General features: G+C 41.8%; 1 protein-coding gene across 4 annotated transcripts in view; it reads left to right on the top strand.

The window, feature by feature from the left end:
- The window catches only part of LOC126252967 (tonsoku-like protein), a 286128-nt gene that overhangs the window by 65619 nt on the left and 193775 nt on the right, over positions 1-26734 (top strand). For all 4 annotated transcript variants that reach the window (XM_049953987.1, XM_049953984.1, XM_049953985.1 and 1 more), the window contains exon 7: positions 20192-20383. In XM_049953987.1, the coding sequence (XP_049809944.1) occupies positions 20192-20383 (192 nt within the window). The remainder of the gene's footprint in view (positions 1-20191; positions 20384-26734) is intronic.

The raw sequence follows: 26734 nt of genomic DNA, 5'->3' as shown, positions 1-26734 counted from the left end.
TCTTCAACTTTGACAAAAAATTTGATAACAGTGTAATACCCATTGTTGGTGGCACATCACAGAAGTTTGACGAATATTTTATCATATTTCTTTGTCAAAGAACTATGATGGTGTAATACCAGCCTTAGGACTATGGCTACGAAAAATAAAAAGTCATAGAATGTGTTCACAGAATCACTGTATCAATTCAGAATAGTCTCCCCCTGATCACTACACAGCTGAAATCATTTTAAAAGTGTTTATGAGCAGTCACTGTAGTCCTTTTCTGGAATCGTATGTAATACTGCAGTACAATTGTCTTGGATGTCCTTAATTGCATCATAGTAATGTCCTTCCATTGCCAACTTCAATTTGAGGAGCAGTCAGAAGTCGGCTGGAGCCAAATACAGCAAATACAGTGGGTGATCCAGGACTGTGCTTGGTTTGCTGTCCAAAAACTTGGGCACGATCTTCGCTTTGAGGACTTGGCATTGTTGTGGAGGAGTGAGCAGGAACTTGCCTCTCTGTATTTGGGTCAGATTCGATGAACTCTTGCCCACAGATGATGGAGTATGCCGAAATAATACTCAGAATTAACGGTTTATCCTTCAGGTACAAATTCCTTGTGAGTGATTCCTTTGGAATCAAAGAAAAGTAACTGTTAGCATTATCTTCAAGTGCACTTTCTTTGCTTTTGGTATCTGTGAGCTCAATCACACTGCACTCAGCCACTTTGTAAGAGGCTCTTATTGGAAAGACTATGTCTTGTTGCCAGCTGCAGTCAGTTTTGTTAAATTGGTATCACTTTGGGCTGCCTTAAGAGGTCTTCCCAGTGTTGGACTGTGCCATGTTTTTCATTGCATGAACACCTGGCACAAAATGCACATAGAATTTCCTTTCACTCGAATCCTTTTTCAGTATTCGGTGCACAGTAGTTTTCAATTTTGCTGACAGCTCTTTGATGAGTTGTGCAGAAACACATCTATGTGATGCAATTATTTTGGTGAGTTTTCTGTATATTTTTGTCCATGTAACTTTTTGCAGCTTTGATACTTGTGACACATCCTTTTCATCCTTGCTGTTACAAAACAGAGCATACCACTGAAAAACATTTGAACAACTTAATCACGACTGTAAACGTTTTTCATAGTATCAAACGTTTCACTTGCTTATTTGTCTAATGTAACACAAAACATGATGTTACCTCACTACTCTACCGCCATTTTCTGATGACTGTCAGACACATACTGTTATATTGGCCAGAGTGCACTCACTCTCACTCTCACTCACTCTCTCACACACTCTGACGTGACATGGGACGGCGATACACACATATACCTATCACAGTAGTATCATGTGCACAAGGTATAAAAGCGCAGTACGTGTCAGAGCTGTCATTTGTACTTGGATGATTCATATGAAAATGTTTCTGATGTGATTATGGCTGCATGATGGGAATTAACAGAATTTGAATACATAATGCTAGTTGGATCTACACACACGGGGCATTCCATTTCGGAAATTGTAAGGGAATTCACTGTTTTGAGATCCACAGTGTCAAGTGTGTGCTGAGAATACCATATTTCATGTATTACCTCTCACCAAGAACAGTGAAGTGGCTGACTGCCTTAATTTAACAACAGAGAGCAGCAGTGTTTTTATAGAGTTGTCAGTGCTAACAGCAAGCAACACTGTATGAAACAACCACAGAAATCAGTGTGGGACATATGAAGAGTGTATATGTTAAGACAGTGCAGTGAAATGTGGGATTAATGGGCTATAGCAGCAGCCAACGGATGTGCGTGCTTTGCTAATAGCGTGACATCACCCGAAGGCCTCTTGTGGGCTCATGACCATATTGGTTGGATCCTACATGACTGGAAAACCGTCAGATGAGTCCCAATTTCAGGTGGTACAAACCCGTATATGCATGTGCGCTGTCTCTCTCTCTCTCTCTCTCTCTCTCTCTCTCTCTCACACACACACACACACACACACACACACACCTACTTACCTTTCTGCTTGTTCTTAAAAGTATAAGAGGAACCAATTGTGAGATACTCCTCTTATTCCAAAGTGGTCCAACATCTACAGTGGGTCTATAAGCCTTCAGCTCTTGGTTTGGTTGAGATACATTGGTTGTACCTTTGCCATCTGGACTCATGGTGAGGCTGACCTGTTGAAATTTTTGGAACCTCTTGATACATCCAATCAATTAAATTTCACATTGTTCTATTCCGAATCCCATGCTGCTACTTTTCTTGATGTTGACCTCATCCTCATTAAGGGTCAGATACACAATTTTTTTCACACTGATCCTACTAACAAACAATAGTACTTACATTTTATCAATTTTCCCTCCTATACTGCCTCAGCATTCGAGGCAAACAAATTTGTTAAGATACAGACTCTTTACAAAAATCCACCACAATTCTCACCTCAACCTAAAAAAACCTAGGAGTATACCTCTCATTACTCGGTATTATCCTGGTCTTGGAGCCATTAATCAGCTACCACAACAAGGCTATGATTTATTGAAATTGTACCCTGAAATAGGTCCATTCTGCCCACCACACCTAGAATAAAATAACAAATGTCGTATATCAGCCATCATGTAAACACTGTTCAATCTTCTGTGTTGGTATGACTACCATCAAGTTATCAGTTAGGGTGAATGGGCATAGACAGAAAGTATATACTGGCAACATGAACTATTCTGTTGTAGAGGATGCTCTACAACATGAAAGTTGTGACTTTGGCCCCTCTTCTACCACATGTACCATCTGGGTTCGTCCCTCAGACTCCAGTTTCTCAGAATTCTGCAGGTGGGAACTGGTGTTACAAAATGTCCTTGGTTCTCACAAACCACCTGGCCTTAATTTAAATTAATTATTTTCTTTAATTTCCTCAGTCTCAGCATTTTTTCTCAGTAACTATTGCTTTTTTCATTCCCTTTTAGTTTTCTATAATTTTTTTATTTTCTGACCTGTCTATTCCTTCCTCACACCACCTCTCCTACATATAATGCACTTCGCTTTCTGATCTTATTAATTCTTGCACAGTGTTTTGTTAGTGATCTCTGTCTTACTTATTACCCCATGTTCCACCTTTAAACTCTCTTCAAATCTCATCTGGTGTAGTCCCTAACAATCAGTCTTCCATCTCATCCCCTTGGGTAAGTCTTCCCAAACTCGAGGTTCTGGGTGACTTTTCCGAACTCTTCCCATTTTCTAAATGTCGCCAGTCCTTTTGATCTTGATTCCCCTTCTGTGAGAAGGAGGAGCCACTGGCTCCTAAAACTTGCACATTTCTTTAACCTTTATATATGTTCTCTTCTGTTCCTGTATAGTGAGTAGTTTTTTTATCTGTCCGGGAGATGTATTTCATTTAAAAGCCTTGGAAAGCAGTTTTGTATGAGAGTTATAAAATTCCCTTTGGAAAGTTTTTATTTAATTCACCTGCTTTAGTTAGAAAGCAGTTGTTAAATACTGTACATATATCTGAATTATTGGCAGCTAAAACATTTTTATTATGTATTGACCTTATTTCCTCAACCTTGAGGTGTTGCTTAGACACTTTATTCACAGCTGACCATATGTTCTTTTAGAATTAGCTATTCTGTTTGTGTACCCCACATTTTTTGCTTACCTAGTGACATAAACACCTTACAGTATTGTTTATAAGGGACTATTGCAGCTCCAGTGTTGCTATCCCTAACTTTTTGAAATAATTCTCTACATGAAGTCCTTATGCCATTAGTCAGCCATCCATATTGCCTGTCAGTGCCTTAAACTTTCTAATATAGAGCAACTTTTAAAGTGCATGAGAATTGTGTTGAGGAATCATCTATATTAAGTGCATCTGTATTAAGTGCACGATGAACTTCTCACTACTTTTGTTCTTTAATGAGGTTTAAAAGAGTCTGTTGCCACTAGATTAACATTTATAAATAGTTTAAATAAAATGTGTGTGTGTTTTTTAAAAATTCAAACACACAAACTTGTTTTATTGTTAAAAATCGTGTGTCATTGTCTGAAAGGCCATTTATCCATTTACAAACAGAATGACCCTTTAATAATAAACAATGAACAAAAATGTTATATATAGTAGAATTCTCTCTAGCTTGAACAGAAATGTCGTGAAATCAGAGTGAAGGGGACCTGTAGATAACTATAATTTAAAGATGTAGTTTCACTTAGTTCAAATGCCACAACACAAGATTCAGTGACCCGTTCAGTGCAGTGCTTTGATACATCAGTAGAATCAAATGGAGTACAATTTTTTCATGTAATTGTCCACTCTCCCATTCTCTGAAGAGCTCTTTGAACAATAACTAGTGAATCTGTATCCCAGTATAGGAAGCCTCTGAATTGTTGCATGGTGTAAGTGGTGCTCTGATACACCAGTAATGTCAGAGTCAATGTCAGCAAGCAGCACATGTAGTTTATCTCTAATATCTCTTACATTTTGATGAAATGTGCTAATTCCTTTCTTACTTACAAGGGAACCTCCCCATCTCACTCCCCTCAGATTTAATTATAAGTTGGCACAGTGGATAGGCCTTGAAAAACTGAACACAGATCAATCGAGAAAACAGGAAGAAGTTGTGTGGAAGTATGAAAAAACTAAGCAAAATATACAAACTGAGTAGTCTATGCATATGATATGAACATCAAGGAGAGTATGAGCTCATGAGCGGCGTGGTCCTGTGGTTAGCGTGAGCAGCTGAGGTACGAGAGGTCCTTGGTTCAAGTCTTCCCTCGAGTGAAAAGTTTAATTTTTTATTTTCAGACAATTATTATCTGTCCGTCCGTCCGTCTGTCCGATGCGATCACTTTTTTGGGAGTGATTATCACATCCACAAGAAAACCTGAATCGGACAAGGTAGAAGAATCTTGTTACCCATTCGCAAAGTGTACAAGTTAGGCGGGTCGACAACATATGCCGTCACCAGTGCCATATAGAATATATCAGACGTGTTTTCCTGTGGAGGAATCGGTTGACCTGTGACCTTGCGATCAAACTTTTTCGGTTCCATTGGATAGGCACGTCCTTTTGTCTACTAATCGCATGGTTTAGCGGAGCGGTCGCAAAACACAGACACTAAACTTATTACAGTGAACAGAGACGTCAATGAACGAACAGACAGATAATAATTGTCTGAAAATAAAAAATTAAAATTTTCACTCGAGGGAAGACTTGAACCAAGGACCTCTCGTTCTGCAGCTGCTCACGCTAACCACAGGACCATGGCGTTCATGAGCTCATATTCTCCATGATGTTGCATTTCATATGCATAGACTACTCAGTTTGTATATTTTGCTTATTTTTTTCATACTTCCACACAACTTCTTCCTGTTTTCTCGATTGATCTGTGTTCAGTTTTTCAAAGCCTATCCACTGCGCCAACTTTTAACAAAATCTGAGGGGGGTGCGATGGGGAGGTTCCCTTGTTAGGTACTTGACCATTTCTGAAGATTCTTCTTTTGTTAGAATCTTCTCTTGAGCAAGGTTACCTTTCAGCTGACTACAGTCTAGAAAAAGTTCAGGTCTAACACCAATTATTACAACAATTTTACCATGAGTGCTCCTGCCAACTCCCACTAAACTGTCAGCCATAAGCTTTGCCAACCTTCCCTTGCCATACCTATTGAGATGCAGGTCATGTTTAGTGAAGCCATAAGCTTTGCCAACCTTCCCTTGCCATACCTATTGAGATGCAGGTCATGTTTAGTGAAGCCTCTTCTATTGATAGACTCAGCTAGTACCACTGCAGTGTGAACCATAATCTCCATCATCAGTGCCTTCTCAAGTCCCTGTTAGTACATGTAACTGCGTTATTAAGATTAGGCCAATCATGATGCTGAAACAACTGCAGGAGGTGCACATTTGTGCCACTAGTTCGAGTAACTGTCTTTTCCAGGTCATCCTATCCCTGTCACTGTCAAGACCATTCCCAGCTCCACCCACAATCGTTATCTGACTTTCTTTGATGAAATTCCTACATAACTCCCCTATATTGTCAGTCACAATGCTGGTGATCCGGTACTCCCTCTCCAACACTTCGTCCAACTGTTGGCCTACACCTGAGAACTACCTAACAGAAGCATCTTCTTCTTTCTGTTTGAATTACAATGGACTGCCTCTTAACTGTTAAGGTCTGCTGCATGTTTCCTACACCTACAGGTACAAAGACTCCTGTCCTTTTAACTCTGGCACTTGGTCATGTCTATTGATGATACACCAAATGAAACTATTTAAATACAGTGAAACCCCATGTTTACCCTCTTTTAGGTACCTTAAAAAAATGGCGTAAAATGTAGAAAATAACTTTTTAAGCACTAAAAGTTATGTTTAGGATCCCCCCTTGCATTTTCGTGGTTTGTGTATAATATATGTAAATAACAGAAATCAAAATACTTATTTATTATCCAATAAAGATTATCTGAATTTTGTACTATGTTTAGCCACTGATGTAAATGGATCTGGTAACTGTCTGTGTAGTAGAAATGTTTGACTTAACTTCAACCATTGTATTCAACATTTTTGGAAAGCCTGCAATTGTGTAATTCATTATTTAAATGATGACAAGACTGCACCAGTTATGTAATTTTTTACATGCTTAGCACAATGCTTTTTGAGGATTTATTTTCATGGTCAAGCACAAATATTTACCTAAGTATTTTGTGTGATGTTCACATGTGTGTTGTTTTGCATCTGTTGCACTGTAGTTGTCTTTTTGATTCTTTGCATTCAAGTAAGACTTTAATACACTGTCACATTCACATAATTTATACTGTTAAAAACACAGGCAATCCAAAATGTTATATAAGCTTTTCACGTAACTATCACAGCTATGGAAGCCATACCCCCAACATTTTTGACAAAGACTACATCACTGACTTGAATGTTGCCTGTACAACACCCCTTGTTGTTTTGTGCTGCTTTCCTGCTGTGGGTGCACTGAATATTACCCTTGGCCTTTCACCAAGCATCCTGGATAGGCTCGGTGGTGGGGTTGTCGGGCAACAGGTTCACCAAGGAATAATTAAGGGGATAAGATAACATGAGCGAAGTGGGAATAGTCTGATGAATTTCATGCATAGCAGTATTGAGAGCAAAATTTAACCAGGGCAAGGTACAGCCCAACTAGTTTGAGCCTCAGAGTGGAAGGCAATAAGCAAAGATTTCAAATTGTAATTGACCCTTTCCTTGAATGATGGCTGAGGATAATAGGGCTTAGTGGTGACATGTTTAACCCCAAAATGGAAACAAAAGTTACGAAACTTCCTAGAAGTAAAAGCAGGAGCAGTATCACTTACAAGAACTCTTGGTGGTGGTGGTGGTGGGGGGGGGGGGGGGGGGGGCAAGTGAAAATTCTACTCAAATGGCTAGTACTCTGTGCAGCTGCAACACGCATATTATGCAACAACCTGGTAAACCCATCAACAATGACAAAACTATATATATACTCACCCTGGGTAGGAGGCAGAGGACTGATGTGATTGATAAAGAGGGGTTCCATGGATATCTCGGCTTGAGTAAAGGATTTGGTTTAGCCATCTGGCTGTCCAGACACTGAGAAGTCATCCTCCTAACATCTCGATACAATGAATGCTAGGTAAGGAGTTCCTGTATTTTATGGTTAGTGCTTAAATACCTCCGGAATCAAGATGGCCAGGAGGCAGGTCTTCACCACTTGACTCTGACTCACACTATGACACCAGATGTTCCTTCTCAACTCATACTCTAGGGCCGATGGGCCAGACGCTAACTGTCCCCTGATATGCCACAGCTTGGGTGTCATCCTCTTAATGCCCAACTGAATCGCCAAATAATGCAGGAATATCGGTAAGAACAAAATTAACCTGCTGCTCCACCATCTCAGCGATATCTAGAGAGCACTTTTCTTCTGCTTGCTATACAAACATGTGAGTCAGGTTGTTGGCTGCAACATTATCACACCCTTTTAAGTGGTGCACGTAGAACTGAAAGGTGCAAATTCTGACTGCCCATCGCACAATGCATCCAATTGTATGAGGACAGGCCAGAACCCAACTGAGAAGAAGAATGGCAGCCACCCCAGAGATAGAGGAGTCTGTCTGAACAACAAAGAGCAAGTTGAAATCAGGTATGGCCAAAACCAGAGCGTTACTTAAGGCAACTTTTAGAGAGTCAAAGACAGCTTGCTGACTGTGTCCACACAAAGGGCTCTACTTTTTTGCGCAAAAGATTCACAGAGTTGCTAATTCAGCAAACTTGGGTGTGAATTTCTGGAAATAACTGTTAATCACTATGAACTGCACCACCCCTTTCTTAGTTTTGGGATGACGAAAGCTGTAAATGGCCCAGGTCCTCGGCTGATCTATTTTAACACTGCCCACAGGAACCAAATGTCCAAGAAAGGAAATCTCCCTTCAGGCTACAGTAACTTTAGTTGGCATCACAGTGAGGCTAGCTCCCTTCAACATTACAAAACCAAGTGCAATGGCTGAACATGATCATCAAAGTTGGGACTATAAACAGCATGAATGTCCAAATAATTGTAGACACCAGTTGGTAGAGCACTTGCCCGCGAAAGGCAAAGGTCCCGAGTTCGAGTCTCGGTCCGGCACACAGTTTTAATCTGCCAGGAAGTTTCATATCAGTGCACACTCCACTGCAGAGTGAAAATCTCATTCTGGAAACATCCCCCAGGCTGTGGCTAAGCCATGTCTCCGCAATATCCTTTCTTTCAGGAGTGCTAGTTCTGCTAGGTTCGCAGGAGAGCTTCTGTAAAGTTTGCAAGGTAGGAGATGAGGTACTGGTGGAAGTAAAGCTGTGAGGACGGGGCGTGAGTCGTGCTTGGGTAGCTCAGTTGGTAGAGCACTTGCCCGCAAAAGGCAATGGTCCCGAGTTTGAGTCTCGGTCCGGTGCACAGTTTTAATCTGCCAGGAAGTTTCAATTGTAGACACATTTTTAAAATTAATATTGCATAGCAGTGAATCAAGTAATCTTGATAGAACCACTGGTCTGATGGACAACCCAAATGGAACCCAGTTAACCTCATACAGGTTCCAATCAGAGCAAAAGGCAGTGGCCGGCTTGGGTTCCTCAGCTAAGGGAATTTGACAATACACCTGGTTATGGTCAGTGACCAAAAAATGACCCCTGGAAACTGCGAGAAACATCAATGCATCTCGGGGAGGGGTGCAGACACCAAGATCACCTTGTGGTTAAGAACTCGATAATCAACAACTGCCCTAAATCCCCCTCCATTTTTCTTCAGATTCAGAAATATTGATGAGGCATATGGCAAGGTGGACAGTCATATAACACCCCTGTGAGCATCTTACTCACCAACTCCCACAATATTTTCATTCTAGGAGTTGACAATTGACAAGGTGACTGCCTAACCAGAGCCTGATCAAACAACAAAATCTTATACGCTATATAATTGGTAGCGCCCAGTTTGTCGGTTAGAACTGCAGGAAAGCAAAGCAATATCTTAAGGAGAGCCTGAGCTTGTACAGGTTCCAAATGCCCCACCTCCAAATCTCCTTTCTTGATCATGCTACTGTGGTTGCTACACATTGCCACTTGCCTAGGATGATGATACAAAAGAAACTCCAAATCCATACAGAAACCAAAGTACACCCTCTTAAGTACATAATTCAGCACAAGCCCTGCCTTACCGACAAAATCACAGCCCAATAAAAAATCAGTATTCAGACCCTTTGTGACCAAAACCTTTAGGGGCCCAGATAAACCACCAACATGACAAAAAATCCACATACTCCCCAATACAGGAAGGGCTTCACCATTAACAGCAAGAAAAATCCACTGAATGCAAATCCGGAAACTTACAAATGGGGTAGTACCTAACGTATCACCACTGGCTCATCATGGAAACACTACTACCCGAATCGAGCAAGGCGCACAATGGCTCATTGTTAACATTCATACACTAAAAGGGGAGTTGGCAGAGGAAACCCCCCATTGTCTCTCCCCTGATGTCAACTGTTCAGAGCGCATTTAACATCAGCCTGGCATTGTCAGGCGAGAAAGCCAGGCTGACCGCAACATTAGCAGTTTCCTCTAATAGTGCATTTTTTACTAAAAGAGGCAACCTCCACACAACACCTGAAACAAGGATTAGCTAACTTAGCGAAGGGCGCACGTGCATCCTCCACCTCCCAACCTAAGAAGGCTCCCGGAAGAACTGCCTCCTTTTCGACAACCTCGAATTCTGACTCCCTACCACTGTGGCTGCTTCCCCACTCGTAAGTTACTCAAACTAATTTGTAAGCTAATCATTTTGCTGTGCAGTTGCTTGATACGGGTTGAAATTTGGATTCGGTAGCAACCGAGAGTTGGTCCTCTATCCTTCGCAGCCAGTGCAAAATTTGGGCCTGCATTCGATAAATCCGATGATACGAAGGAACACTTATCTTTTAAGAGGTTCTAGCTTACCTTGAGTTTGGACAGGGATGCGGTGCAGTGCTGCATGGCAACGCTTAGGTGTCCAAATAGCTCCACTGTTAACCTGCCCCGGAATACCTGTCATCGCCCGCAGTCGCGCTGGTAACTCAAAAACGTTCCTATCATCTGAAAGGTTTTGCATCTTACATTCATACTGAAGCTGTTCCTTTCTCAAACACCCCACTCCAATCAGAGCTCAAGACTTCATTCGGAAGGCAATAGATCTACAACACTGAACACCCGCCCCCCCCAAACCCCCCCCCCAAAAAAAAAAAAAAAAAAAAAAAAGGCAACCGTCTTGCCTAGTCTCAAAAGTCATTTGTGCAAAGAAAAATTTTACAAATGATGTCCAATACTGTACAAATCTCCTATGCCCAAAGACAATCATGCTCTTGCTACCAAAATGGTACAGAGCCACTGCGTGAGTTTGTCTAGGAGGGGTGGGACTAGGCCCAAGGAAGGGTTGAACATCATTTGTGACCGAAATATTTATATGACATTTTGTGCGTAAAGGATCATCAAACCAATTAAGAAAAATTGAATTGTAAGCTTTCAACAGTTAATTTTTTTTTAATTTCTTTTTTTTAAAGGGTGAAGAACAATAATAACAACAATCTCAAGAGAATTTCATAAATATATACGTCCCCAGTCATTCAAGTAAGACTTTAGTACACTGTCACACTGACCCACATCACACTATTAAAAACATAGGAAACCCAAAATGCTGTAAATGGCTATGAAAATAGCTATGTTCAAAGACAACAAGTAAGCTTTACATTTAACTATCACAGTTATGGAAGTCAATAATTTCAGCAACACTCATTGCAGAAGCAGGGAAATTTGTTGGGAGTACCTTGAGAATTAATTGCTTATCACTAAGTTTCACTTCCTATAGTGAGATACCATGTAATTATTAGAACATCAAAATATTTAGTTCAAGATTGTGTGATAGAAAAGCGAAGCAAAAATTTTATGCAATACCTATGCTTCAACCCAACAGGTACAACATGAAGAATCTGTGTGACAAACAATTTAACAATTCAGCTTATTGTATTTTCTATTTGATTTACAGTTTGCTTGGTATCACATCAGTACCCAGGGAAATGAAAACTTAATAAAACAATGACCTTAACATTTACATTCAGTTCCCCAAAACACACACACACACACACACACACACACACACACACACACACACACACAGATATAATCATATACATGATTAAAAAAGAAAGCCAAGACAGGTACAGTGTTATGTCAAGCAATATATATATATATATATATATATATAACTTCCTCAAATCCTGCCCTGAAATGAGATCCATCCTTCATGAAATCCTCCCCACTCCGCCAAGAGTGTCTTTCCGCCGTCCACCTAACCTTCGTAACCTGTTAGTTCATCCCTATGAAATCCCCAAACCACCTTCCCTACCCTCTGGCTCCTATCCTTGTAACCGCCCCCGGTGCAAAACCTGTCCCATGCACCCCCCCACCACCACCTACTCCAGTCCTGTAACCCGGAAGGTGTACACGATCAAAGGCAGAGCCACGTGTGAAAGCACCCACGTGATTTACCAACTGACCTGCCTACACTGTGATGCATTCTATGTGGGAATGACCAGCAACAAACTGTCCATTCGCATGAATGGACACAGGCAGACAGTGTTTGTTGGTAATGAGGATCACCCTGTGGCTAAACATGCCTTGGTGCACAGCCAGCACATCTTGGCACAGTGTTACACCGTCCGGGTTATCTGGATACTTCCCACCAACACCAACCTATCCGAACTCCGGAGATGGGAACTTGCCCTTCAGTATATCCTCTCTTCTCGTTATCCGCCAGGCCTCAATCTCCGCTAATTTCAAGTTGCCGCCACTCATACCTCACCTGTCTCTCAACAACTTCTTTGCCTCTACTCTTCCACCTCGACTGACATCTCTGCCCAAACTCTTTGTCTTTAAATATGTCTGCTTGTGTCTGTATGTGTGGATGGATATGTGTGTGTGTGCGAGTGTATACCTGTCCTTTTTTCCCCCTAAGGTAAGTCTTTCCGCTCCCGGGATTGGAATGACTCCTTACCCTCTCCCTTAAAACCCACATCCTTTCGTCTTTCCCTCTCCTTCCCTCTTTCCTGATGAGGCAACAGTTTGTTGCGAAAGCTTGAATTTTGTGTGTATATTTGTGTTTGTTTGTGTGTCTATCGACCTGCCAGCGCTTTTGTTTGGTAAGTCTCATCATCTTTCTTTTCTTTTTAGATATATATATATATATATATATATATATATATATATATATATATATATATATATAAACAAAGATGATGTGACTTACCAAACGAAAGCACTGGCAGGTCGATACACACACAAACAAACACAAACATACACACAAAATTCTTGATTATGCGACTGTGGTTGCTACACATTGCCACTTGCCTAGGATGATGATACAAAAGAAACTCCAAATCCATACAGAAACCAAAGTACACCCTCTTAAGTACATAATTCAGCACGTCCAGGGCCTCGCTGCGATGGAGCACTTCCTTTCACGCCGATCACCTGCCACCCTACCTAAAACCTCTTTCCTCATCACCTTAGCCAGCTTCATCCTGACCCACAACTTCTTCACTTTTGAAGGCCAGACATACCAACAATTGAAGGGAACAGCCATGGGTACCAGGATGGCCCCCTCGTACGCCAACCTATTCATGGGTCGCTTAGAGGAAGCCTTCTTGGTTACCCAAGCCTGCCAACCCAAAGTTTGGTACAGATTTATTGATGACATCTTCATGATCTGGACTCACAGTGAAGAACTACTCCAGAATTTCCTCTCCAACCTCAACTCCTTTGGTTCCATCAGATTCACCTGGTCCTACTCCAAATCCCACGCCACTTCCTTGACGTTGACCTCCATCTGTCCAATGGCCAGCTTCACATATCAGACCACATCAAACCCACCAACAAGCAACAGTACCTCCATTATGACAGCTGCCACCCATTCCACATCAAACGGTCCCTTCCCTACAGCCTAGATCTTCGTGGCAAACGAATCTGCTCGAGTCCGGAATCCGTGAACCATTACACCAACAACCTGAAAACAGCTTTCGCATCCCGCAACTACCCTCCTGACCTGGTACAGAAGCAAATAACCAGAGCCACTTCCTCATCCCCTCAAACCCAGAACCTCCCACGGAAGAACCACAAAAGTGCCCCACTTGTGACAGGATACTTTCTGGGACTGGATCAGACTCTGAATGTGGCTCTCCAGCAGGGATACGACTTCCTCAAATCCTGCCCTGAAATGAGATCCATCCTTCATGAAATCCTCCCCACTCCACCAAGAGTGTCTTTCCGCCGTCCACCTAACCTTCGTAACCTCTTAGTTCATCCCTATGAAATCCCCAAACCACCTTCCCTACCCTCTGGCTCCTACCCTTGCAACTGCCCCCGGTGTAAAACGTGTCCCATGCACCCTCCCACCACCACCTACTCCAGTCCTGTAACCCGGAAGGTGTACACGATCAAAGGCAGAGCCATGTGTGAAAGCACCCACGTGATTTACCAATTGACCTGCCTACACTGTGAAGCTTTCTGTGTGGGAATGACCAGCAACAAACTGTCCATTCACATGAATGGACACAGGCGGACAGTGTTTGTTGGTAATGAGGATCACCCTGTGGCTAAACATGCCTTGATGCATGGCCAGCACATCTTGGTACAGTGTTACACCGTCCGGGTTATCTGGATACTTCCCACTAACACCAACCTGTCAGAACTCCGGAGATGGGAACTTGCCCTTCAGTATATCCTCTCTTCTCGTTATCCGCCAGGCCTCAATCTCCGCTAATTTCAATTTGCCGCCGCTCATACCTCACCTGTCTTTCAACATCATCTTGGCCTCTACTTCCGCCTCGACTGACATCTCTCCCCAAACTCTTTGCCTTTACAAATGTCTGCTTGTGTCTGTGTATGTGCGGTTGGATATGTGTGTGTGTGTGTGCGAGTTTATACCTGTCCTTTTTTCCCCCTAAGGTAAGTCTTTCCGCTCCCGGGATTGGAATGACTCCTTACCCTCTCCCTTAAAACCCACATCCTTTCGTCTTTCCCTCTCCTTCTCTCTTTCCTGATGAGGCAACAGGTGGAGGTCAACATCAAGGAAAGTGGCATGGGATTTGGAGTAGGACCAGGTGAATCTGATGGAACCAAAGGAGTTGAGGTTGGAGAGGAAATTCTGCAGTTCTTCTTCACTGTGAGTCCAGATCATGAAGATGTCATCAATAAATCTGTACCAAACTTTGGGTTGGCAGGCCTGGGTAACCAAGAAGACTTCCTCTAAGCGACCCATGAATTGGTTGGCGTACGAGGGGGCCATGCTGGTGCCCATGGCTGTTCCCTTTAATTGTTGGTATGTCTGGCCTTCGAAAGTGAAGAAGTTGCGGGTCAGGATGAAGCTGGCTAAGGTAATGAGGAAAGAGGTTTTAGGTAGGGTGGCAGGTGATCGGTGTGAAAGGAAGTGCTCCATCGCAGTGAGGCCCTGGACGTGCGGAATATTTGTGTATAAGGAAGTGGCATCAATGGTTACAAGGATGGTTTCCGGGGGTAACAGACTGGGTAGGGATTCCAGGCGTTCGAGAAAGTGGTTGGTGTCTTTGATGAAGAATGGGAGACTGCATGTAATGGGTTGAAGGTGTTGATCTACGTAGGCAGAGATACGTTCTGTGGGGGCTTGGTAGCCAGCTACAGTGGGATGGCCGGGATGATTGGGTTTGTGAATTTTAGGAAGAAGGTAGAAGGTAGGGGTGCGGGATGTTGGTGGGGTCAGGAGGTTGATGGAGTCAGGTGAAAGGTTTTGTAGGGGGCCTAAGGTTCTGAGGATTCCTTGAAGCTCCGCCCGGACATCAGGAATGGGATTACCTTGGCAAACTTTGTGTGTAGTGTTGTCTGAAAGCTGACGCAGTCCCTCAGCCATGTACTCCCGACGATCAAGTACCACGGTCGTGGAACCCATGTCCGCCGGAAGAATGACGATGGGTCGGTCAGCCTTCAGATCACGGATAGCCTGGGCTTCAGCAGTGGTGATGTTGGGAGTAGGATTGAGGTTTTTTGAGGTTTTTTTTAGGAAGGATTGAGAGGCAAGGCTGGAAGTCAGAAATTCCTGGAAGGTTTGGAGAGGATGATTTTGAGGAAGAGGAGGTGGTTCCCGCTGTGACGGAGGACGGAACTGTTCCAGGCAGGGTTCAATTTGGATAGTGTCTTGGGGAGTTGGACCATTAGGAGTAGGATTAGGATCATTTTTCTTCATGGCAAAGTGACATTTCCAGCAGAGAGTACGAGTGTAGGACAGTAAATCTTTGACAAGGGCTGTTTGGTTGAATCTGGGAGTGGGGCTGAAGGTGAGGCCTTTGGATAGGACAGAGGTTTCGGATTGGGAGAGAGGTTTGGAGGAAAGGTTAACTACTGAATTAGGGTGTTGTAGTTCCAGATTGTGTTGATTGGAATTTTGAGGTTTTGGGGGGAGTGGAGCTGGAAGTGGGAGATGGATTTATATAATGAATGTATGTATGTTTGTCTACTATGCGCTCACAAACCATTCATCCGATTGCAATACGGTAGCAAGGAAAAATGAAATATAAGGTAATTCGGACGAAATAGGGGGCTCCTTCAAAGTGATCGCGAACAAAATATCTGAAATGGAAACTCACCTTTTCTTGCCAGGCGTTTGTGGTGATACGCCAGGATGATTCTTGGAAAACTGTTTGAATCTTCCAATGCTACGCATGCTTTGTCCTGTGTATGTAGCAGCTCTCACTGAAGATTTGTAAATGGGGTGAAGCAATTTTTTCTGCTCCCTTTCCCTTTCACAGCATTCAATCACATGCAATATAATTTTGCGAGCATCGCTACGTAATACTGGTTTCCTTCTAACCGTAGGCCTACCGGTAGGGGTTGTTGGCGACTACCAAGATGGGCCAGCAACTGCCTCTTCACTCATTTTGATAATGTTTAGCCCAACTGCACAATAAAAACACGCAGAACAGTACAGCGCAAAACAATAACAGAGCAGACGACAGTGGCTACCTTGTACAACACAGTCAGCTACGTAATGTTGGCAGCGGTCGAAACTGCGTGCCTACCGAAGCCTCCCAACGTTTACCGACTTCTGCCGATTCAGGACTAGGGAGAGGTCTGCCATCTAAAAGTTTACACACTGTACTGTTGACTGCTGATCAACAGGCGTCTCAACCCACAACCTCAGAACCCAACCAACTCCACACCCAGGTTGTTACTTAGTATAAATCAGATATAGATACCTCCCGGATAACCATGACAATTCTGCACACGGTATTAATAACTGCTAGTATTACCCACAACTGGGGATTAAGCAAACAGGAAGATTGAGCCAGTAGTTTTTAGAGTTCTAATAGCCATAAAGGCAGGTAAGGCACATAAGCAGACAGCAACATGCTGCGGAAGATAATAGAAAGGAACACTTTGCAAACCTCACGCTGTCCCCAAATTCACTCAACAGAAGTAAGGCAAATCATCATACTCTACTGGCCATTAAAATTGCTACACCACGAAGATGACGTGCTACAGATGCGAAATTTAACCGACAGGAAGAAGATGCTGTGATACGCAAATCATTAGCTTTTCAGAGCATTCACACAAGGTTGGCGCCGGTGGCGACACCTACAACGTGCTGACATGAGGAAAGTTTCCAACCGATTTCTCATACACAAACAGCAGTTGACCGGCGTTGCCTGGTGAAACGTTGTTGTGATGCCTCATGTAAGGAGGAGAAATGCGTACCATCACGTTTCCGACTTTTATCAGGGTCGGATTATAGCCTATCGCGATTGCGGTTTATCGTATCATGACATTGCTGCTCGCATTGGTCGAGATCCAATGACTGTTGGCAGAATATGGAATCGGTGGGTTCAGGAGGGTAATATGGAACGCCGTGCTGGATCCTGACAGCCTCATATCACTAGCAGTTGAGATGACAGGCATCTTATCTGCATGACTGAAATGGATCATGCAGCCACGTCTCGATCCCTGAGTCAACAGATGGGGACGTTTGCTAGACAACAACCATCTGCACGAACAGTTCGACGATGTTTACAGCAGCATGGACTATCAGCTCGGAGACCGTGGCTGCGGTTACCCTTGACGCTGCATCACAGACAGGAGCACCTGCAGTGGTGTACTCAACGATGAACCTGGGTGCACGAATGGCAAAACGTCATTTTTTCGGATGAATCCAGGTTCTGTTTACAGCATCATGATGGTTGGATCCGTGTTTGGCGACATCGCAGTGAATGCACATTGGAAGCGTGTATTCGTCATCGCCATACTGGCGTATCACCCGGCGTGATGGTATTGGGTGCCATTGGTTACATGTCTCAGTCACCTCTTGTTCGCGTTGACGGCACTTTGAACAGTGGACGTTACATTTAAGATGTGTTACGAACCGTGCCTCTACCCTTCATTCGATCCCTACAAAACCCTGCATTTCAGCAGGCTAATGCATGACCGCATGTTGCAGGTCTTGTACGGGCCTTTCTGGATACAGAAAATGTTCAACTGCTGCCCTGGCCAGCACATTCCCCAGATCTCTCACCAATAGAAAACGTCTGGTCAATGGTGGCTGAGCAACTGGCTCGTCACAATACGCCAGTCACTACTTTTGATGAACTGTGGTATCGTGTTGAAGCTGCATGGGCAGCTGTACCTGTACACGCCATCCAAGCTCTGTTTGACTCAATGCCCAGGCATATCAAGGCCATTATTACGGCCAGAGGTGGTTGTTCTGGGTACTGATTTCTCAGGATCTATGCACCCAAATTGCATGAAAATGTAATCATGTGTCAGTTCTAGTATAATATATTTGTCCAATGAATATCCGTTTATCCTCTGCATTTCTTCTTGGTGTAGCAATTTTAATGGTCAGTAGTGTAATTCTAAGACGCCACACTTGCATCTTAACCAAGGCATCACAACCTCGGACTTCCACAAACATTAATGCTGGGAATGTAAAAGTGGGGTTTTACTGTATATTCATCTCTTAGCAACCTTCTTACCAGCTGTCAGTTCCCATTCCCCAGCCTCTTTTTCCCTTATCATCCTGTCTAGCTCGTCTCCGTTTGTTTTCTAACTGTACCTGAAGGGCACAAATATGCTGCTGCACCTCCATTAACTTAGTTTTGCTTCATATCGTGCAATTCCAGGAGAGGATCTCTATCAAATGCCCACTGTATTCCCCTCCCCAAGAAAACACTTCCCATAAATATCACACTGTAACCCACTACTTGTGAACCTACAACAGAGTTCACACTACTCACACAGGTAAACCTTTTACAGTTGTTGAGCCATAGCCTTCTTCAGAAAAGAAAACACACACACACACACACATACACACACAAGCAAGCATGCACTCATTCTGGCTGTAGTGGCCGGAGACAGCGGTCATGTGTGCGTAAGGTATGCTTACTTGTGTGAATGTGCATGTGTATTTTTTTCTGAAGGTCATCTCTTGTGCCTGCCTGCAACTCAGTGTTTCATCTTTGCAGTGACTAGCTATCTGTCCTTTTCACAATATTTAAAATGAGTGTTTTACCTGTCCACTGGTAGCCTCAGCGGAAATTTAATCCTGCGCTGTAAATGAACTTTCTGAAAGTTTCTCTACAAGAATTTCACAAGAAATATGGTTAAAAACTACTAAAAATAATACCCCATTACAATGCACAAACAAATTTAACATTAGAATGAAATTTTCACTCTACAGTGGAGTGTGCACTGATATGAAACTTCCTGGCAGATTAAAACTGTGTGCCGGACCGAGATTCGAACTTGGGACCTTTGCCTTTCGCGGGAAAGTGCTCTACCAACTGAGTTACCCAAGCACGACTCACGCCCCGTCCTCACAGCTTTACTTCTGCCAGTACAGTGCACACTCCACTGTAGAGTGAAAATTTCATTCTAGAAACATCGCCCAGGCTGTGGATAAGCCATGTCTCCGCAATATCCTTACTTTCAGGAGTGCTAGTTCTGCAAGGTTCGCAGGAGAGCTTCTGTAAAGTTTGGAAGGTAGGAGATGAGGTACTGGCAGAAGTAAATCTGTGAGGACGGGGCGTGAGTCGTGCTTGGGTAGAGCACTTGCCCACGAAAGGCAAAGGTCCCGAGTTCGAGTCTCGGTCCGGCACACAGTTTTAATCTGCCAGGAAATTTAACATTACTTTGCTTTCAAATTTGTACCAGGTGCCAACTGCTCACCACGAAATGTAAATGCAGCTGAGAAACTTCGATGAATGACGCACCAGCAAAGACAGATACACATAACAGACCACTCAAAGCAATAATAGTACAAGGTAGTCAAAGAGGAATGTAAATCCATTAATGAATTACTTTTAGAGAAAATATTGCCATAAACAATTATTTTAAAAAAATAGTTGGATCTAACTCCATTTATTTTAATTTAAATACGTTAATATGAAGAATAAACTCTGAAATGTCCACATTTGTTGGTATTCAGGAAAGACTAAAAAAATATTTTGCTGCATTTAGAATTGTTTGTTGGTTTATCCCTCTCCATATCTTTTCTAATTATAACCCTACTATCTATACTGCATTATTATAATTGAGAATGTCATGTCACAGCTGTAGACTACATCCGTATTTAGTGATGGATTGTACATAAAATACTTTCTCATCCTTGAAATGAATTTATATCTTGTTCTTGAAAATTTTTTCACAGGCCATTGCCATCAACAAACAGAACGATTTGTATGAAGACTTGTACCGTTGTTATTGTTCATTGGCATCACTTCTAGTTCGTCAGAATAACCGATCAAGAGCCCTCACGTTACTTAATCTTGCTCTTGATATTGCTGATCGTTTACCAGACAAAGCATTGCTCAGCTGTGATGCACTTCTTTCTAAAGCTGAGGTAAGTAGATTTATAGGAGCAGACAATAAGTATAAATTGATTACACAAAAGTGAAGAGCTATGTTGTGTATATTTTGCAGTTATAAATGCAGTGTATCATATAGTGAGATTCAGAGAAATGGGAAATTATGAAATTTGTGTTTGTAGCCCTAGGCGATTGTTAACCTTGGGTAACGTATAGAAACCATTTCATGCCATCTTGCTCTTTATTTAACATGGGTTCTTATAGTGTTCACAATGTGCTGTTGCCGTCAAAACTTTTACAAAATTGTGATGATAAATGAGAAGCACCAGTTTGCTTTTGTTCTGATAAAGGCAACAGTATTGTATTTTAGAGCAAATGTGATTATGTAGATAAAGTTAATGTTTTCCTGAATACCACAGGCTTTCAAGTCCTTCCTAAAGACCCTACTAAATTATTCAGAGAGGATGTTAAATACGCAATCAATTCATGCAAAAGCATATTCTTGAGTTTGAAGCAAAAATGTTAACTAACATGAACCCAGTGCCTCCTAGAATGTATGGGCTTCCTAAACTGCAGAAACAAGATGTTCCTATTCATCCAGTTATATCATCATTCACTGCTCCATCTTACAAATTAGCTTGTGAACTGGATGTCCTAATTAAGAGCAAGACTAAATTCAAACCAAAGTATGGTATTTCAAATTCCATGGACATAGTAAATAAATTAAAAGGTATATCTGTCTCACACAGTGATAAAGTAGTATCATTTGATGCCTGCAGCTTGTTTACCAACATACCAGTGGTGGAATGCATTGATATTCTGACAGAGCTGGTGCACTAGTGTTATGTCAATCGTGTGGAATTGAATGATTTGAGACTGGCCACACAGACATGCTTGGCACAGAACTATTTCCAGTTCCAAGGGACTCTGTATAAACAATTAGATGGCTTAGCTATGGGTTCCCCTCTTAGTCCACTGTTGGCTGAAATATTTATGGACAATTCGGAATAAATTTTTCTAAAAACAGAACCGTTGAGTGCAAATATCAAATAGTGATTTAGATATGTAGATGATGTCCTGTGTATGTGGACTGGTACTACAAGACAACTCAACACATTTTTGAAAAACCTAAACAGTCAACATAAAAATATTCAGTTCACAATGGGGATTGGTAACAAATTCATAAACTTCTTAGATCTAACCACTGACTTCAGTACACGCACACACATTACTTCAAAATTTATAGAAAAACTACAACTACAGACACAGTAATACCTTCTTGCTCACAACATCCCATAGTTCACAAACATGCAGCTTTCCACTCAATGGTACACCATCTCATATCCATCCTCAGGCCCAGAGATGATTTTAAAGCAGAGTTAGATATGATAAAATTTATTGCCACAGTCAGTGGCTACAGTCCGGTTCTTATTGACCCGTTTTGCACAGGAAACAAAAACGGAAAATTATACTCCTCCTCCAAGCCCCACCTGCTACCCCATCCACTGTCTGCAAGAAATGGTGTACACTACCATTTCTAGGTGAGGTATCACAGATTATTGCCAAAGCACTCAAAGCCTGCAAGTACAGGCTTTCCTACTATGTTAAGAACACAACAGCCCAGTGTGTTTTTAATAGCAAAGATTAGATCCAGTTATTAGCCAACAGTGGGATATAGAAAATCACCTGTTCTGATTGTGACAAATTTTACATTGGTCAGTCAGGCAGAGACATAGCAACTAGGCTGACCGAACATGAACGCAGCTGGAGGTTGCGGAATTCTGACTCTGCATTTGCTGAGCATGTTCTGAGTGAGGCTCACGAGCATGTTCTGAGTGAGGCTCACAACTACCAGCCAGTGCCCCATGCACTTCACTTAGCAAGCAAAGGCCATAAACTCAACCTTCTGGAAGCCCTGGAAATTAAAAAAAAACATCTTGCTCACAGTCCAGATCTAATCCTAAATGACCAGACACAGCTGAACACTTCTCTTCTCCTAAAATTTATATAATCACCTCTGTTGTTCATTACTTTCCGCACTGTCTGTTCCTACATATTTCCATTTTCCTGTATACATTAAGCTTTTGTTTTATCGAAGTTGTCGGTGTATTCCATATAGACTGTAGTTTCAATAGTTAAGGCTAAGTTTAACTGGTACTTGTATTACTGTCCATGTTTAACACCTCTTGTAGTTGTCTCATCAAAAATTGTTCATAGTTTACTTTGTTCATTTATTTAATGCAAACTATTACATAGCCACTGTTTTTAATGTAATGTTAATGTTAAAATGCCATACCACCACACTCTCAAAGACCTAGCGAGGTGGCTCAGTGGTTAGCACACTGAACTCGCATTCGGGAGGACGACGGTTCAATCCCGCGACCGGTCATCCTGATTTATGTTTTCTGTGATTTCCCCAAATCGCCCCAGGCAAATGCCGGGATGGTTCCTCTGAAAGGGCACGGCCGACTTCCTTCCCCCTTCTCCCCTTCTTCCCTAATCTGATGAGACCGATGACCTTAATGTTTGGTCTCTTCCTCCTAACAACCCAACTCTCAAAGATTGCATTTTACTGTATGTTCCCTCAAACATCTCCATTTTCCTGCATTTATTTATTTTTGTTTATCTTATTGATATTGCTGTGCTGTTCCTGTTTTGTGTTCAAGTTTTTCCTGTCTACTCCATTTTTATTTATTTACTGTTAAATTTTTTACTTTTTCATTGCATTACCACCAGTCAGTCAAAGATGTTTCTTACTGTATGTTTCTGCTTCAATCTAGACGTGTTACTTCTCTTCCAATGTTGTTTGCAAACATTGTAACTTCTTTGGTAACAATACTCAGCAAATGTCTGAAGATGGCCTTGTAAGCCGAAAACCAGTTAACAAAAATAAAAATAATTTTGTAGAACAAAAGCAAACTGGTGCTTTTCATTTATTATAATGCTGTTCTACCAAGAACCAACGGAAGATACTGTTAACATAAAACAGTGATGGTATGGCAGCTGCACATAGAGAATTTTGACCCTAATTTTGTTATCCATAAACATTGGAGGTCATCCAGGAAGTGACCCAATGATCTCTTAAGATGCTGACAATTCTGAGAATAGATTCTTGAAAAGGTAAATGATGACCATGAGTTTGTTAACAGCCTGTGGATGTCGGACAAATCCCATTCCCTTCCTAATGGATTCATTAATGAATACAATTTTCGTGATTGAAAATCATACTGATCTACCCCAACATCCATTGCAAAGCAATAAAGTTGTCTGTGGTGTGAGGTGTCAACATACTGCATAATAGGCCTTTGCAACTGTAGTCACATTGGATTGGTATGTGTCGACGATTAAAACGTTCGCTGGATTCATGATTACCTCTCAGAGAGGTCACAGTTCGTAGTGATAGACGGTAAATCGTTGAGTAGAACAGAAGTGATATCTGGTGTTCTGCAAGACAGTGTCATAGGCCCTCTGCTGTTCCTGATTTACGTAAATGATCTAGGTGATAATCTGAGCAGCCCCCTTAGATTGTTTGCAGATGATGCTGTAATTTACCGTCTAGTAAAATCATCAGATCATCAATTTTATTACAAAATGATCTAAAGAGAATTTCTGTATGGTGCGAAAAGTGGCAATTGGCACTAAACAAAGAAAAGTGCGAGGTCATCCACATAGGTACTTAATAGATGGTCAGCCTTATGAGATTCACTATTTAGAAATTATTTTGAGTTGATACAGTGATAGAATCTTGTAAATATTAGGGTTAGTGATGGGACAATTGACTAGTTTTATCAATGGATTGGTCAATCTTGAACTTCCTGGCAGATTAAAACTGCATGCTGGACTCAGACTTAAACTTGGGATATTTGCCTTTGGCAGGAAAGTGCTCTACTGGCTGAGCTATCCAAGTGTGACTCACAACCTGTCCTCATACCTTTACTTCTGCCAGTATTTCATCTCTTACCTTCCAGACTTCACAGAAGCTCTCTTGCATATCTTGCAGAACTTGGATTCCTGGAAGAAATGGTATTACAGAGAGGTGCATCAGCCACTGTTTGGGGGATTGTTTCTGTGCTGAATTTTCACTCTGCAGTGAAGTGTGCACTGATTTGAAACTGTCTGGCAGATTAAATCTGTGTGCTGGACCGGGACTTGGACTTGGGACCATTGCTTTTTTCAGGCAAGTGCTCTACTGAATGACCTATCCAAGCATGGTTGTGTTGCAAGAATGCTCCATGGACATCCCCTTGTGCCAGTCCACCCAAGAAATAGCTTATTTTGCACTTCTCCACAACAGTTGCACCATCCTGGAAGGGCATGTCATACTCTGCTCCCTTTGGCTTTGCTGCAGCTATTTTGTCATCAACGCATGGCACTTCTTATCTGGTACAACTAGCAGAATATTCTTTGTCCTAGTATGTACAAAAATCGCTGCACACCAAAACCATTCGAGTGTCAAAATTTCTTCAGTGCTACAGTCTACCTACAATTACTTACTTCCTCTCCCAATATTTCATCTAAACCTACAACCCGAAAATACCCATTGCTATACATCTCTTACACTATATCCATACAACAACATAGACAAACAATATCTCCTGTCATCTGAATTTCATTGCCAAACAAAAACAAATCCCCAAATTAGTATGCTAACAACTCACTAGAACCAGTTCAAATAAACAACCCACTTTATATCCCCCATTAACTGTTAACACACCACAAGAATGAAATTCTTCTTGCAAACTAACATTGTTACTTGTCCTCTGTCAACACCTGACTCGTTAGCAATTATACAGTATTATAGCCACCCTAATGCTTCAAGAATTTGGTACAGTATCACAACATACGTATACTGTACTTATAAATAAATCAAAAACTCTTCATCATTTGTACATCATTCACTTTATATATTCTCATTACTGTGATACATGAAATGGCATATATTTAAAAAATGCACCTTACAAACCCCAAAAGTTTTTAATACAGTACCCTTTCCATGACTGCAGAAGGGCAGCAGCACCATTATTATGATGCTCTTTGCGGCTGCCTCTGCCGGTGATGTTACCTACAGCAGGAAAGCCTCAATCCCTCTACCTTCTTTATATCGGCTTAACTGCATGTCGTAAAGTGTAAGAAAATGTATGTGTAGATCGCACAGTAGTGGTCTACTAAACTTGTAGTGCTATCTTCCCCTACTTATGTCCTCCCCCTTTTTTGTGACCAACATTGATAATGATGATAAAGATTCTGGTGTGCCCGGGAAGACTCGAATATGCCCAACATAGACAACTGTTGTTCATATCAGAAGCTGCAGTTTGACATTCACTGGCAAGGTGATCTTGATTACTTGTTATGGACTTTGATAACAAGCGAAGAATTTTTTCGTTTTTCTCTTCAAGATGTAATGGTTTGTTAACAGCACCTACTGCTCTACAAGGTACTTACGTAACTTAACATTCCATTGCCCTGCTCATTCCTGCTGTTCCAGGGTCTTTGTATTTGTTTCGCAAAGTTCTTGTGAAATTACAAACCAATTCTGTTTTTCCCTACCTTAGCCTTCACTATATCGAATGGTGATGGCATTTTCTGACCATAAACTGCCCCATCGAATGGTGATGGCATTTTCTGACCATAAACTGCCTCATACGGTATTTGTCTTTTATCCTCATGAACCTAAAAATTACAAGCCACCAACATGTCGGGTGATAGCATATGGCAATCAATATGATGATGACTCTTGATATAATGAATTAACTTCTTCACTATTGTCTGATGAACCCATCTTTTTTTCTCCTGCCATTTGCATGTGGATATAACTTTGTCTCCAGTTTTCAAGTTCACATTAAATGATAAAGTTGCTTTATTAACTCTGACATGAAGTTAATGCCATGATGTGTAATTAATGTCTCTAGAACACTAAACTTCAACAACCCTGTGCCCTGGGCCACTGTGTAGGTTGCTAATTTGGAATAGCCATGATTTCCATGTAGTGCGAATAGTGGTCTAGTACATAGCGCCTCCTTGCTGGCATTTGCCCAAAAAGACAAAAGATGTCCAAACCGATCATTTCAAATAGTTTACAGGCTTCAGGTAATATCTGCAGTGGAATATGCTGATGACTCAGTTTAGTTCATTGTGTGAATATGGTACACAGTTCTTTACATAATGTTCTGCACCTTGCTTATGCATTTGCCACCAATATTGTTTGGTTATACTTTGTTCCGTAGTTGTTCGATCCCCGAGTCCTCCAGCACATGATCATTCATCTGTCTCATTACTTCAGCCTGCAATGCTGCTAGACCCACAGCACAAGGTTGGAATATTGTTTGCTTACTTAATGCTTCATTGTGCACAACGAATCATGGCTGAATTGCAAATAGCTTACAGTC

This window comes from Schistocerca nitens, chromosome 4 (assembly GCF_023898315.1).
Source record: "Schistocerca nitens isolate TAMUIC-IGC-003100 chromosome 4, iqSchNite1.1, whole genome shotgun sequence".
Taxonomy (NCBI): domain Eukaryota; kingdom Metazoa; phylum Arthropoda; class Insecta; order Orthoptera; family Acrididae; genus Schistocerca; species Schistocerca nitens.
The sequence above is the reverse complement of the archived record's forward strand: the minus strand, read 5'-3'. Positions and strand labels throughout refer to the sequence as shown.